Genomic DNA, 15,816 nt, shown 5'->3' with positions numbered 1-15,816 from the left:
TATGCAAATTGCTATTAGCCAACTTCTGATGCTAGGTTTAAACCTAGGTCTCAAAGAATTTGACACAAACTTTTCTCTAATCTCTTTTTACCGCAGCGTCAACATGGGTGTGGGTTGACAGGAGAGAGGTTGCAACTCAATGCACTTTTTTGCGTCACTTCTGGTGTCGGACATAAAGATCCGACACCAAACCAAAGGTCCGGCCAATCACATTTCATCGAGAATGGCTGCTCCTTCCAGCGTTTCTTCATAAATAGATCTTGGAACGTGAGTTTCTTCTGCTGCATCGGAGATCGTCCTCAGCTGATGCCCTGCCACGGTGGGGCACCCAGGTCGGGGCACGAATGGCGCCCTTCTGTGCACTGGATGTCGTGCGTGGGTGCACTGGTGTCGCACTGCTGGAATCCGTTGCTTGACCGGCAGCGAACGCCTGGTGCCCGGCCCTCGAGCCAGTAGGTCCGCATATCCCCCTTGCCCTATCAGAGCACGCAACAGGAAGGAAGATGGAAAACAGTGAACTCGGATAAGGTGGCATTCCCTTTCAATGACTGAACGATTTCAGCTGATGTAATGGACCTTCGCTTCATACTGATATGCACATTCACTACTCTTATACCCACGCATTGATGCTCCTGGTTCGTGGCTCTATGTGAACAATGTAAACAAAAGCGGACCTTCTCAGCTTGCTACTTGATTGTATGCGATTGCAAGTGGGACCTTATCGAAATTGAATCACTTCATGGGAGTGGTAACTATAGTTGCTACATAAAAAAATTAAAGCCGTTCCACTACACGTGAAAGCGGTCGGAAGTGCAGAGCAGTGATTCGCCATAATGGGCTGTAGCGCCGTTATCTGCTCACTGCTACCACCCAATGTAATTCAAATGTCTCCCATTGAAACTGAAACTGCGCCAGCGGGAGTTCTGTTCTTTTTGTGCTTGCTTTTTCTCCCGCACGTGCCGGCGCTGCACTGCCACTTCTTTTCGCTTACTATCGTAAAAACCAACCCAACGAGCATTCCTAACTAAATGAATGCCGGCGCTCCGGGTTAATCACGCATATTTTGCCTCAAATGTACCTGCAGTTTTTCTTTGCGCTATACAACGGGGAGATGTATGGCAAGCGCCAGCGGTTCACAAGTTTCGAACGCTTGTGACTAAATAAACTGCTTGGCTTTCGAAGCCTCTGTGGGACGCTGCGACAACAGAACGCTGTGCGGCTCTACTTTGGTCCAGCGAGCGAGCTACGACGACAAGGCGAGCTCCTAAAGTGCTCTGCACTTAAAAAAGAAATGTGCGCGCGGGACAAAAAATGACCTTGATGTAGACTAGCCCCCTCTCCTCCAGGATGTAGCCTCCTGCTTTCTCCAGTAGCATTTTGCAGCTCTCGCTGCAGTGGATCTTCAGTGCTGAAATGACAAGTGGTTTGCTCAATTTCAGAGCACGCCAAATTTACGCAGTGTACAGTTACATCAAGTGATGCCTACAGTCGCATCAAGTGAGTGATATTGCTGAAGCTATTCCTCATTAATTAGTGTGAAGTGAAATTCACCTACACATGCGTCTATTACATCACGAGTTCATGAAGCCATCGCACAAAAAATGAAGGCAGCTCACTCTAGCACGCAAGAGTTGAAGGTTCTTTGTTGATTAAACTTCAGTTGTTAGTAGCGCCTCACTCATTCTGTCTGGTTATCTTTCGCTCTACGTTTGTCCCTTGTGTTACAAAAAAGCGCTTTTCCAACCATGTACTACAACTAGCGAAGCTGCATGCGACCTTCACGACCATCATCATCATCATCACAGCCTATCTACGCCCACTGCAGGGCAAAGACCTCTCCCATTATTATCCAATTGCCTCGGTCCTGTGCCAACTGTGACCAATTAATCCCCGCAAACTTCTTTATCTCATCTGCCCATCTAACTTTCTGCCGCCCCCTGCAACGCTTGCCTTCTCTAGGGATCCACTCTCTTAATGACCAGCGGTTATCTTGCCTTCACATTACATGTCCTGCCCAAGTCCATTTCTTCTTCTTAATTTCTACTAATATGTCTTTAACACCAGTTTGCTCCCTGACCCACTCCGCTCTCTTCCTGTCCCTTAATGTTACACCTATCATTTTCCTCTCCATTGCCCGCTGAGTCGTTCTCAATTTAAGTTGAACCCTCTTAGTGAGCCTCCAAGTGAGTGAGTGCATAACTTTATTGAGCCCGAGACGGGGGTAAGGGAAGAAGTGAGATGGGAGTCCCCTTCATTCTTCCCCCCTCAGACGGCGGCCAGGAGTCCTTGCTCCCTGGCGGCGTCTTCGGCCATCTGGACGGCCCGGAGTTGAACGCCCCGGTCTGAACTGAGCAGCACGGTCTCCCACTGCTCTGAGGAAGTGATGTCTAGTGCTTGAGGTGTGGTGTTCACCTTAAGGGGGCAGGCCCATAAAATGTGTTCAAGGTCGGCCCTTGCTGAACATAATTTACACTTATTTTCGTATAGACCGGGGTAACAATGACTGTACGTCACCGGGTTCGGAAAAGTGTAGGACTGAAGTAGACGACGCCATGCTACTGACTGCCACTTTCCCAAGGTGCGATGAGCTGCGGGATATCTGGCCCTCCCTAATCTGTAATGGTCGATTATCTCCCTATAGGTCACCATGCGGTCCCTACCCCCCGTGCGAAACGATGCCTCAGGTGTTTCTGGGCAGTCTCGGAAGCTTAGGCCTCGAGCTGCCTCGTGAGCGTTTTCGTTCCCCGGAAGTGCAGAGTGCGCTGGTGCCCATATAATTTGGACCCCTCGGAGTCTTAATTCTTTGAATCCTCTAAGGATTCCTTGGGCCTCGGGTGAGATCCTTCCCTTTGCGAAGTTTACAATTGCAGATTTGGAATCGCTTATTATGTATTTCGCTCTTGTAGAAGAAAGCGCCAGTGCAATGGCTGCCTCTTCTCCTACCTCCGGAGTGTCCGTGCGGATCGTTGCGGAGGCAATGCAATGGCCCTGCCGATCGACTACTGCCACGGCCATGGCGTTGTGTTCACAGTACTCGGCCGCGTCCACGTAGACCACGTCATCAGATCGTTCGAATCGCTTTTGGAGGGCTTTGGCTCTTTCATTCCTGCGTTGTAGGTTATGCACGGGATGCATATTTCTGGGCAGAGGGGTTGTGTATATACGTGCCCTCTGCTCGCTAAGGATATCCACCTTTTTTCCTTGTTGAGCCGCATAGGTGATTTGAAGCTCTTGTAGAATGTGTCTGCCTGTTGCGGTTTTGGAGAGTCTTTCTAGCTGTGCTATTTTTTGGGCTTCTACAAGCTCGTCTATGGTATTGTGCAGCCCCATCGCTCCAAAGCGTTCATTTGGTGCCGTAATGGGTATACCTAGTGCCTGCTTGTAAGCTCGCTTAATGATGTTATTGATTTTTTTTCTTTCATCGGCCTTTAGTGCCAAGAAGGGCGTCGCGTAGACTATGCGGCTAAGAACAAAAGCCTGCACTAATCTGACGAGGTTACCTTCTTTCATACCATGATGCCGGTTGGCAATTCTGGAGATGAGGCGGACTGTCTGGTGTACACTCGTTTCGAGAGCCTTTATGGTCTCTGTATTGCAACCATTGGCCTGTATGCGAAGACCAAGGACTCTGGTGCTCTGTACCATGGGAATGGGTCTGCCGTCCGCATATAGCTGGATATTGGCAACATCGCGGTCTCGTTTGCAGCCTCTCCTGGTTGGTCTGCAAATAAGCAATTCAGATTTTTTGTGGCGAGCAGCTAAGTCCCTTGGGGGTCACATAAGCCACTACCACGTCTATCGCCTGTTGTAGTTTTTCTTGAATTTCTCCGTCACTGCCACCGGCAACCCACAGTGTGACGTCATCAGCATATATGCTGTGGTGCAGTCCTTCTATTTTGTTTAGCTGCTGTGGCAGATTAATCATGGCGACATTAAAGAAAAAGGGAGAGAGAACAGACCCTTGCGGCGTCCCTCTGCTACCAATTTTGATCTCGCCAGATTCCAATCCTCCGATAAGTAGTTGTGCAGTCCACCCCGAGAGGAAATCTTTGACATAGTCATAGACCTTTTTTCCTACCTCAAGCTGGGCAAGGTTGGAGAGCACTGCATCATGTCGCACATTGTCGAAGGCTTTTGTTAGGTCGACGCCTAGTACTGCCCTGGTATCTAGTCGTGAGCACCCGTCTGAATCAATAATTTGGTGCTTAAGTCGGAGCATAATGTCCTGAGTTGATAGCTTTTGTCGGAACCGTATCACGGTGTGGGGATACAGATCTTTCTCCTCCATGAATTTGTTGAGCCTATTGAGAATGACGTGTTCCAATAGTTTGCCTACACACGAGGTAAGCGATATAGGTCTTAAGTTTTCGAGGTGGAGTTTCTTGCCTGGTTTAGGAATGAAAACAATCCTAGCTGATTTCCATTGGGGTGGTAAGGTTCCCCTTTCCCAGCAGTGGTTCATGTACTTGGAAAGTGCGTCTATGGAGTTGTCGTCCAGATTTCTAAGCATTTTGTTAGTTATTCCATCAGGACCCGGGGCAAACTTGGTACGTAGGCAGTGTATGGCATATCGCACTTCTGCTGCAGTGATGGGACGCTCTAGTTCTGGATTTGGTGGTCCTTTGTAGGGTGGGAGAGTCTCTGTAGGGTTAGTACCAAGGTAACGGTTTCTGATTTCTTGAATAAGTTCGTCGTCTGTGCCCTTGTATTCATGCAGTATTTTACTGAGATTGTGTCTCTGAGTAAGTTTGCTCTTTTCTGGATCTAGCAGGCATCTCAGGATGTTCCACGTTTTCGCGAGTCCCATCTGGAGCTCCATCCCATCGCAAGTAGAGTCCCAGTTTTGACGCGTAGTTGGTTGGCGTAATCCTCAATATCTCTATTTAGTAAGGCGAGCCACCTGCGAAGGCTGCGGTTGAGTTTCTGCTTATTAAGGCGTTTTTCAAGGCCCGCCTTGGCTTCCCACATGTGTAGTAGCCTAGAGTCTGCTTGATGTATGTTGGCTTCCTCGGGTATAATTTTGGTTGCTGCCTGGACATGTTCATGAATATCTGATGTCAATGCTGCGATGTCCTCTATCACTGCACAAGTCGAATTTTGTTCAGCAGCCCTAATTTGCCGGAAAGTGTCCCAGTCTGTGATTTTGAGTTGCTTACCTGTGGCCCTAGTTGGCGAGGATTGGATGGTAGTTCTTAAAATGCAGTGATCACTCCCTAGGTTTTCTTGAGTGTTCAGCCATTTGACGTTCCGTGTGTTCCTTGTGAATGTAAGATCTGGTGTGGTGTCCACGCTAATACTGTTGCCTTTCCTTGTGGGGTAAGTAGGATCAGTGACCAGGGTGAGGCCCATCTGTTGGGCATCTTGCCAAAGCTGCCGGCCCTTGCTGAGGTCCTTCTTATACCCCCAAGCAGAGTGCGGTGCATTAAAGTCACCCACAATAAGTGCCTGTTTTCGGGCTATGTCTAATGTTTTGCGAAAAAGATTTGCAAAGCGGTGCTTTTGGCGGGGGCTGCTGTACAAGTTAAGCACAAAAAGGCTGCCCTCTGCGCGTTTTTTACCCGATAAAATTTCGACGAGGACGTGGCCTACGGTCGCAATGCCAGTATCGTGTTGAATGGCCGGGATGTTACGTTTAACTAGGGTAGTAACGGTTTTTTTGGATTCACCCGAGTTCAAGTCGTAGTACGATTTATAGCCTGATAATTTAGCCTCGCCTCCCGTTTCCTGGAGAGCGATTAAGTCTGGCGTCTCCGGTTGCTGCTGATTACTTAAAAACTGCCATAAATTTCCCCGTTTTCGTTTGAACCCGCGGCAGTTCCATTGCCAAATGACGTACATATTGGCATTGTTACTCCGGGCCATGCATTATCGAATGTTCTCGCACCTTCCCGCATGTTGGGCCTCGAATAGGGCTTGGATTTGTACGCGCCTACGCCTGGTGTCTGTTGGGCTATTGTTTGGGCATTTTCAATAGCGAGTACCCTAGTGTTCAAGTTTGCTAATTGCTTGTTCACCGGCTCCGCAAATTTGGAGAACATGTCTTGCAGTTTTTCGAGACGAGCATCTATTTTTGTTTCTAGCTCCTCGATAAACTTTTGCGTTGTCGGGTCACCGGGTTCAGTTCCCGCTTTTCGCTTAAGGGGCGGTGCATCCGCCTCGGACTCGCACCTAACTTCTACTGCTGCATTAACGGAAACTGGGATTGGCGTAACGGGTTCAGCAATGGGGCCGTTAGGTCGCGCTGCCGGTGGTGGGAGGTTTTTGGCCTTGAGTTGGGCATTCTCTGCTTTAAGCTGTTGGTTTTCTCTGATAACTAACTCAAGCATTTGCTTGATATGCGTTAGCTCTGCTTCAACTGCAGAAGGTAGCCCTGACTTAAATTGTGTGTTGTATGGAGCAGTTCGGGAGACCGTGCTTGCCCAGCTCACCTTGCTGTGATCCATCATAGACTTGTCGTTGAGTCTGGAGCGTGAGGCAGAGCACGACTCTCTGCGCTTCTCCTCCCGGTGACGAGACTTGGAACGGGATCTGTGCCGGCCTCCAGTGCTCTCCTTCTCTGCGACTGGGGGAGGGAGTCGAGGAAACGAACCAGAGCGGCTCCTCTTCTCCGCGATTCTTGCTTCTCGGTGGTGCCCTTCCGGGCCGGCACCGTTGTCGGTGTTGCTCCTGTCCGTGGAGCTTTCCTTGGGTCTGGAACCACGATGCTGTTTCTCCCACTGACGTTGTTTGAGGAGAAAAGGAGTCTTAAACCTTTTACGGCACTTCTTGTCACCAGTCGTGTGGCCTTCGCCACAGATTGCACAGTTCAGTTCACAAACATGATTGTCTGGTGGGTTCTCGAGATTGCAGCTCTTGCAGAAGGGCTTGTCCGGTTGGGGGCAAACATCTGCGCGGTGTCCGAGTCGACCACAGCTCGTGCAGAATTCGTGCTTCTTCTTATGGAGGAAGCAGCGATACTCTGCACCTCTATAGTAGACGTAGTATGGGACGCGGCGGCCTTCGAAGACGATAATGACTGAGTTCGTTTTGCCCATGCGTCGGGCCTGTAAAATCGCTGGGTTCTTCTTGTAGACGAGGCTGTGTGTGATGTCGTCAGCGGTGTCATAGTCAGGAATATTATGGATCACTCCCTTGGTAGTGTCCTCCGGGGGGGCGGCGTATGCGGTGATCTCGTAACTGTGCTTGCCGAAACAGAGCTGTCGGATTCCGTTGTACTTTTCGGCGTGGGCCATCTTTGGGGTGCTGACGACTATGATGTTTTGTTTGGGGCTTGTCCGAAGTAAATCGTCTTCGGCTTCTTCCTTCTTGATTGCTGCGGCGGAGAGAACACCGTCTCTGATCTGTGCGTCATTCAATTTGGCGACGTCTAGTCCGTCCCGCGGTCGGAGGACAATCTTTATGTCCTCTTTCGGCAGCCGCGGCTGGCGCGGCAACCGTATTGCTTGCTTGCGCTTTGGCTCTGGAGTCTTGCTGACAGATGAGGCACTACCGGTGCCTGGTTGCCTCTGAGAGTCGTTCTGGGCTAGGTTTAGCCGTGCGAGTGCCTTGCCACTTCTTTTCCGGTGACTCGAGAGCCAACCGGTATCATTTTCGAAGTCTTCGGGTGAAATAGTCTCACCCTCTACTTCAACGACGTCCATATTGCACGACGAAGAAGCCAGCGGCGCGGTTTGGTGCGGCGTCCTCCCCGCGGTCACGTCCGGAGGCCCCGTGGCGCCCGGCGCCATCGACCAGGCACGGCGGCGGTTCCAAAGCGCTGGTTAGGGTTAGCTTCCTGCGGCGTGGCCGCTCGGTGAAATGGGTGTAAAAATCCTACCGGTGGGCCAGGATTTGTCGGAGTTGGTTCCTCGAAGACCTGGAAGACTTCGGTACCCGATGACAGAGCTTTCAACAGGTTGGTCGTGGAATTTACGCCACAAAAGGGAAAGATCTCAGAGCCCATGCGAAGCACGTTTGCTCGTGAGCCTCCAAGTTTCTGCCCCGTAGGTGAGTACCGGTAAGATGCAGCTGTCATACACTTTCTTCTTCAGTGACAATGGTAGGCTGCTATTCATTATCTGTGAATGTCTGCCATATGCACCCCACCCCATTCTGATCCTTCTAATTATCTCTGCCTCATGGTTTGGATCTGGGGTCACAACTTGGCCTAAGTAGATTCACTTACCACTTCCACTGCCTCGCCACCTATGTCAAACCGCTGTGCTGTCCCGAGGTTATTGATCATTACTTTAGTTTTCTGCATATTAATTTTCAGTCCCACGGTTCTACTCTGTTCGCCCAGTGCGGAAAGCATGCTTTGCAATTCGTCCCCCGAGTTACTTAGCAAGGCAACGTCATCAGCAAATCTGAGGTTACTGAGGTATTCTCCATTAACCCTTACTCCCACCTGTTCCCAATCCAACGTTCTGAATACTTCTTGTAAACATGCTGTGAATAGCATTGGAGAGATTGTGTCTCCTTGTCTGACACCCTTATAGGTATTTTATTGCTCTCCCTATGGAGGATGATCGTAGCTGTAGACCCATTGTAGATATCCTCTAGTATTCTTACATAATGCTCATCTACCCCCTGAGTCAAATGCTTTCTCATAATCTATGAAGGCTATATATAGGGGTTCAGTATACTCAGCGCACTTCTCTATCACCTGATTGATCGTGTGAATATGGTCCATTGTTGAATAACCTTTACGGAACCCTGCTTGTTCTTTAGGTTGACTGAAATCTAAGGTTGGAGAAATTCGGTTAGCGATTACCTTGGTAAATACCTTGTAGACGACTGACAGTAAGCTGATCGGCCTGTAATTTTTCAAGTCCTTCATGTCGCCTTTCTTATGAATTAGGATGATGTTCGCGTTCTTCCAAGATTCCGGTACCATTGCGGTCATTAGGCATTGCGTATACAGGTTTGCCAGTTTTTCAAGGACAATTTCTCCGCCATCCTTCAAGAGGTGTGCTGTTATCTGATCCTCACCAGGTGCTTTGCCCCCTTTCATTTTTTTCAAAGCCTTCCTTACTTCTTCGGTCGTTACTGGTGGGATGTCTATCTCCTGTGAACTACTGTCTCGTTCGGCATTATCCTGTATGTCCTGGCTACTGTACAGATCCCTATAGAACTCCTCGGCCACTGTGACTATTTTATCCCTATTTGTGATGACATTGCCTTGCTTATCCTTAAGTGCATACATCTGATTTTTCCCCACGCCAAGACGTCTCTTCACTGCTTTCAGGCTACCTCCGTTCTTTACAGCGTATTCGATCATCTCCATATTATACTTCCGTATGTCAGCTGTCTTACGCTTATTGATTAGCTTGGAGAGCTCCGCTAGTTCTATTCTGTCAGCTGCGGTGGAGATTCTCATGGTTTGCCGTTTCCTGATTAGATCTTTCGTCTCCTGTGAAAGTTTACCAGTATCCTGTCTAGCCATAGTGCCCCCGACTTCTACTGCACACTCCGTAATAATGCGTGTAAGGTTGTCGCTGGCTTCCTACGTCGTAAACTCGGCTTCCTCGTTAAGAGCGGAATATGTATCGGTTCTGCAGCGCGATCCTGAATTCTTCTACTTTACGTCTTACTGTTAGCTCATTTATCGGCTTCTTTCGTACTAGCTTGTTGCGGTCCCTCCTCAAATCTAGCCTAATTCGGGATCTTACCATACGGTGGTCACTACACCTTACCCTTCCGAGCACTTCCACATCCTGCACGACGCCAGGGTTATCGCATAATATGAAGTCTATTTCATTTTTGTGCTCCCCATTCGGGCTCCTCCAGGTCCACTTCCGACTCTCCCGTTTACAGAAGAAGGTATTCATTATGCGTAGGTTATTCCGTTCTGCAAACTCAACTAGTAGGTCCCCCCGGCTATTTCTACAGCCCAGACCATAGTTCCCAACTGCCTTGTCTCCAGCCTGATTCTTGCCTACTTTAGCATTGAAGTCCCCCATAACTACGGTATACTGTGTTTTTACTTTAGCCATTGCCGATTCCACATCTTCATAGAAGCGTTCCACTACTTGGTCGTCGTGGCTGGATGTGGGCGCGTAGCCCTGCACCACCTTGAGCTTGTACCTCTTATTTAGCCTAATTACAAGACCTGCTGCCCTTTCGTTAATGCTATAGTATTCGTCTATGTTGCCAGCTATGCTTTTATTGACTAGAAATCCCACTCCCAGTTCTCTTCTGTCCTTTAGACCACGGTAACATAGGACGTGTCCATTTTTCAGCACCGTAAAGGCTTCGCCTGCCCTCCTAACCTCGCTAAGCCCTATTACATCCCAATTAATGCCCTCTAATTCCTCGAACAACACCTCGAGACTTGCTTCGCTAGATAAGATAAGACCATCATGAAGGCTTATAAGTCCATGATTGCAGCCGATTTGCAGGCACCGGTCACTGCTCAGAGGGCGCGACGAATAAAGTACACCCAGCGCCGCCCCGCGGAAGCTTGAGCTAACTCCGGGTCGGTGAGAGCCAGACGGCCGGCGCGCGTTCATAGATTCGGCACCTCTGGGTTGTTTGTTTGTGCGATTCTGCGATTGTTTTTGAAAGGTGTCTCGTGCTTGAAAACTGTTCTGGCAAATAGTTTCCCCATGTCTCAAGTGCTTCTGTGCGATTTCCGGACAATTACGGGGCTGAGCTACTACTGTCGGCCTCGCGTGCGCGAGAAGTTAGAGATTGTACGTTCCCGCGCTCGTGTGCGCCGTGAAAGAAATTGATGGAACAGACATCGTTGCGAAGTCCCATTCTCAGCAAGTGTCAGCCGTCTCCGAATCATCGGATAATTATCGCGCCGAGAATGCTTGCGCCGAGAGGCGAAAACGAAAGCAGACACCGGCGGCCTGCCGAGGTCCGCCGGCGGTCCGCCGGCGGCCTGCCCGGCGGACCGGGCTCGGATCACGAAGCACTCGAAACCACCACCGCCGCAGCGACCGCGGCCGGATGTTTACACCACCGAGCGTGTATGGTGCGAGCTTTGGACTCTCGCGTGGTGCGTGTGTGTGCTGTTCGCCCAAGGGAGTCGTCCCACGCCCGAGCAACGCGTACGTCAGACGTCTTCTTTCAGTGCTCCTCCGTCTACATATGTAATCCCAGTTCTTTCAGTTAATTAAACATCTTTTTAAATTCTCAAACCCCAGTGTTTTCCCACTCAATATGAGCCACGATCAAGCTGACACAAGGGAAGGTTATTTACAGCGCCAATTCATGTCAGTAGCCAGCGTTTACCACGGCGCTCCACGACAGAAGCGTGTCTGTGTTATTGTTTCCTCTGTTCGCCCAACCACACTACAGTTACTTTCTCGGTTGCCCATCTTCAGCTCGGTTGGTGTTGTCACTGATTAAAAACGGATTCCAAACGTTATTAGCTTATGACAAAGTAAGCGCAGTTCACACAGTTGGAAATCTGCTGTGGAGCTGCGGTTGTCTTTACGAAGATTTCGTTTAGTTTCGGCTTGTATCTTGTGTGTAATGTTAGAGTCGTATAAACGGCTAATTGTGATACAGTTTGTTCAGGCCGTTCAGAATTCTCCAAAAAAAGTATTTCCTCCTCCTCCCCATCCTCTGCTTAAACAATAGCAACCTCAACTTTCAGAGTACGCAAAACGCATTAAAGAAGTCAGCGCGAGTGAATGCAACCTTGCCTTTGATAGCTTTCCACGCTCTCGCTTGGAATGCGTGGTCGAACTCTGTACACTTCGGGAAACAAAGTAGGGCAGTAAGTGGGATGCGTACTGACCGTCTTGACATTGCTTTTGGCATCACCCGCGAAGTGCTGTGAACATATTCTTGTGCCGCCTTTTGGCATCCATTCGGTGCTGTGAATGTCGCTAAAAAAGGGTTACTGCTGATAAAACAATAGTGGGGGAAGCCGTAATACCTTGTGTTATGCAAATACTACGACGGCATGCGATTCATCGCAGCGCGCGATGTGTATGGAACACTGAAAGCAAACATTTTAGTTTTACGGCCCTTCGTGTCTGCGCTGCGCATAAACAGTCATCGTACTCATAATACTCCTTCCACTGACAAAAAATGTCATGGCTTTCTTACTGCTAAAATCCATTTCTTGCGACGCTGCCCGAGAAACCTGTACAGAACGATGGCAGGCTGCCTTCCGCGATTGTGGCAGTACTTCACGCAGCAGTAGCGGCGTGGCCACTAATTCTTTCCTGCAGCATTTTTATCCTTTCGGACACTGCAACTTGCAATTGTAACTATGTTTCTTAAAAAACTTCCGCCACACAACGTCGAACCGCACGCAGCGCGCGTGTTTTTACGTGCGCTGAACGGCCGGTCGCGACATCCACCGACCCGGAGTTGCTAAGCGGCGGCGAGAGATGGCGCTGCAGTCGCGCGCAAACTTCACTGTCCGGTGCCTATAGGGGAGTAGTTTGAACATCACCTTGGAGGCGCGTATTCTATGACGTGTCTTTCTCGTTCCAAGCAAGTGTTTCCATGATTACGGCCAACGCTGGAGTCTTTCTTTGGCCAATCTTGGCCAACCTCCCTAAGTGGGTATGCTTGGCTTGACAGGCGCGCGCAGGGGACGCTGGGCGGTCGTCGCGAGGCTCGCACACACGAACGCTCGGCATTTTCTTGGTTTTGTTAACTGCTCGGCAGTCGCCGCGAGGCCCGTGCTCACGTGCGTGCTCTTGGCAATTTCGTGGTATTTATAACTGCAAACACGAAAAATTACTAGAGTCGAGTTCACTTATAACGATTCCGTTTATAACAATATGTCGGATATAACGATGAAGAGCTATGGCACCGTCAACTTTTGTATTCTTTCTATGGTAAAATAAACCGCTTATTACAATGCTCCAGTGCCACGATATAGGATATAACGATTGAATCGGGTGATATTGTGCACCAAAAGTTGCGCAGCTTACTTAGGTAGTGTCTTCGTAGGTGGCCCAACGCGTGAAACAGTCCCTCGGGGACTTTGTTTCCGCCAAGGACATTTACCTCAACTAGGTGAAGCACCTGTAGATGCTCTTGGAAAAGATTTGCGCTGGCTTCACGCGCGGCAAACAAAGGTGACCGACTGTGGCTTCTTTTCCGCAAATTGGCATGCGAATAAAATGTTTTGAGCTCTGTTCCGTCTTTTTATTTCGCAACCCGCTTATAACAATTATCGGTTATAACGATGGGATTTCCTTGGCACTTAGATATTGTTATAAGTGGGTTATACTGTATTTGCTAAACAGCTTCACTGTTAAACTGTAAGGGAGAAGAAAGACGAATTTTGCCATATCCATCCGGAGTGCATGCATGCAGAACATTTTGCTGCACCTAGGCTGTATGAATTTTGGTTACCAAGAGTTTTTAGGGTTGCTGTGCTTTCTTTGTGGGTGTGACTATATGGCTTTACTTTAAAATTTAAAGTTTCTTGTGGACGTAATATACTTGCCCATCTTCCTGCTAGACAAAGCTTTTGTGGGTGTCCTTTTTGTGATGTGGTGCCAACGTGATGGGAGAGCACTGCAGAAAAAAAATGCATAAAATGTAGGGAACTCCAGATCTGCAGGTCGTGTATTTGATACCCCTGCTATGAGCAACTGAAATCACTATTGTGTTAGCCCGTTCCAACCAGAGTAATCGTAGCTGGTCGTCAAGGTGTTGAAAAATGTTAGCAAACGCAGCACTCAGAGTAAATTAGATGTTAGAATGGTGCCTTACACGCTTATTTTTAGAGCGCAGCTGTTGGCAGCTGTTAACCCTGATTGCGATGGTGTGATAGAAAATTTGCTCTGCCGAATCCCGAATCTGCACCTCCTCATCTGAAATAGAGTGCGAGAGTGTGCCCTGTCCCGTCTTCTTGATAGGGCGCGCCCTAACGGGGCTTGCGTGCTACCGCAGCAAAAGTAAAGCCCGTTTTACATGGGGCGAATTTCGCCTGCGAATTCGCAGTTGCGGCGCCGCCCCTGCGGCAAAACGATTTATTTTCCTATTTTCACTGCTGCGACATATTGCCAAATGTAAGCGGCGCTCACAAGAGAAGTTCGACTCTTCCAAACATTTGGAAATTCGCCACGGCAACTAGAATAGATCGTTTTGGTGCAGGAGCCGCGCCGCAGCTGCGAATTCGCAGTCGAAATTCGCCCCATGCAGAACGGGCTTTTTTACTCCTCCACACTCCTCCCGGGAGGAGTGCGCGCGCCGTAGCGGTGGCAGGTGTTCGGACACATGAGCTTTCATCTGCACTGTGCCGGGCACCTCTTGTCCAAACAAATGAGGCGAGCGAAGAGGGTGTCCGACCGACAAAAAAAAAAAATACTGCAGCTTGCACTAGTGGTACAAGGCTGGAGAAACAGCTAGGAGAGCTGTCGGCCCCTCTCCCCTCAAAGTTCTCCGCAACTGGCAAGCCCGGACTGTTTTACCCGCAGCCTTTTGCATCTCCCATAGTGAACCGCGTTAGCACGCGCTAGAACCAGCGGCGACCGGCTGTGCGAACTCGGCGTCTGTGCTCCCCACTTCAGGCGCGAACGCACGTGGACTGGTGATGAGAACAGCACTCGAGAGATCACGCCACGAACGCTGAACAGTGTTCTCGAAGGTCGAGCCATGGCCGACGCCGGGTGCATCCTCACGAGCACACGCACGCTCACGTGCGCTCCGTTTTTTTTTGTATTTTTTCTGGTAACGCTCGAAGGCGGAGCTGAAAGCTTAAACAGCAGAAGTGTTCGTAGTTATGAAAAAAAAAACAACGTTGCAAGAACAAATTGATGGTGTGTACACCACTGAGAAACTACATTACCGTGCTGCCCCGGCCAGCGGCGCGTGAAGTTTTGCTGTGCTCATGTGCAAACCAGTGGTGGCGCACGGGTACGGAATTCAATGTCAGATGTAAAATACATAGCAAGGCCGCGAAGCCGCGGCTTACTGTCGGCTCCAAAATCGCAGTTAGATGTCAGTTGTAACATATCACGTCCAGCGTAGCTGCGCTGCCATTTCCGCGCCGTGGTATCGAAACTTCATTTTATCTAGAATATGCTTTTTGCATATCGTCTTTTTACTTGCTAAAATAGTTACAGCTCACACCATTCTCTGTGTTCTTACTCCAGTGAGCATGTCAGTGATTACATCCCTTGTCTCGTGCGATTCTGCTGCTTCTTACGCGTTCCTGTTGACTCCATCCGAGATGCCGTGTTGACGGTGTCACCAAACAGGCAGTAGCGAGGCATCTTGCTTCCGACGACACCGGCGCAGACAGGACCTGCGTGGAGACAGTGGATCGAAGTGTCCCCGTACACTGCTGTCGAATGTTATATAGTACTTCAGCACTGTTCTATTCTTACCCTCGCCTCACGCAGTTGTAAGTTATGGCTAACTGTACCTTGCCTGCCAATAATTTTCTCAAGCCTGCCAATAATTTTCTAACCTGCACGCAAGCATGGAAATTGAATTTAATATTCGACAGCACAGAAATCCCATAGCTTCTTTCCCTAAGAGTGCGTGGAGGCTTTCTCGAAGTTGGCAGTAGGGATGGAGGCAGAAAATGTGCTCCACGGCAAGTATGCATTTGAATTTCGCACCTAATCGTATCAACAACAGACACGCGCCCACATGGAGTCATCAGCCAACCGACTTCAGTTAATTGACGAGCTCAGAAATTCACGAACTTCTCAAGAATTCACGCCATTAAAGTAATTCAATGGTGACTGGTTCTGTCATATGACCATTTTCAATAACGCCAAATTTTGGGTAAGTTACTGCCAGATTGCCCTAGCGAAAATTCCAACAGAAATTTGTATTGGTCTAATAGAAATAATGTATTTGTTCTATAGGTCAGGCTATCGGTTCTATTTGAGTATCTATAGG

The 15,816-nt window shown here is 49.2% G+C and overlaps 2 protein-coding genes across 2 annotated transcripts in view; both read right to left on the bottom strand.

Annotated features, from left to right (window-relative positions):
- Nucleotides 1–96: 96 nt before the first annotated feature.
- The window catches only part of LOC144165682 (guanylate cyclase 32E-like), a 66,185-nt gene continuing 50,465 nt past the window's right edge, over nt 97–15,816 (bottom strand). Inside the window, exons 16-18 of the mRNA XM_077695492.1 lie at nt 15,113–15,211; nt 1,317–1,408; nt 97–476 (exon numbers count right to left, since the gene is read on the bottom strand). Of these exons, the coding sequence (XP_077551618.1) occupies nt 300–476; nt 1,317–1,408; nt 15,113–15,211 (368 nt within the window). The 3' untranslated portion in view covers nt 97–299. The remainder of the gene's footprint in view (nt 477–1,316; nt 1,409–15,112; nt 15,212–15,816) is intronic.
- LOC144165706 (uncharacterized) lies at nt 3,101–7,844 on the bottom strand. Its single transcript, XM_077695504.1, has 2 exons — nt 6,429–7,844; nt 3,101–3,106 (listed from the first exon to the last, which is right to left on the bottom strand). The coding sequence occupies exons 1-2, from the start codon at nt 7,725–7,727 to the stop codon at nt 3,101–3,103; spliced, it is 1,305 nt and encodes a 434-aa protein (XP_077551630.1). The 5' UTR covers nt 7,728–7,844.

This window comes from Haemaphysalis longicornis, unplaced genomic scaffold (genome assembly GCF_048455015.1).
Source record: "Haemaphysalis longicornis isolate Haplotype H1 unplaced genomic scaffold, Haemaphysalis longicornis Haplotype H1 scaffold_147, whole genome shotgun sequence".
Lineage (NCBI taxonomy): Eukaryota > Metazoa > Arthropoda > Arachnida > Ixodida > Ixodidae > Haemaphysalis > Haemaphysalis longicornis.
The sequence above is the reverse complement of the archived record's forward strand: the minus strand, read 5'-3'. Positions and strand labels throughout refer to the sequence as shown.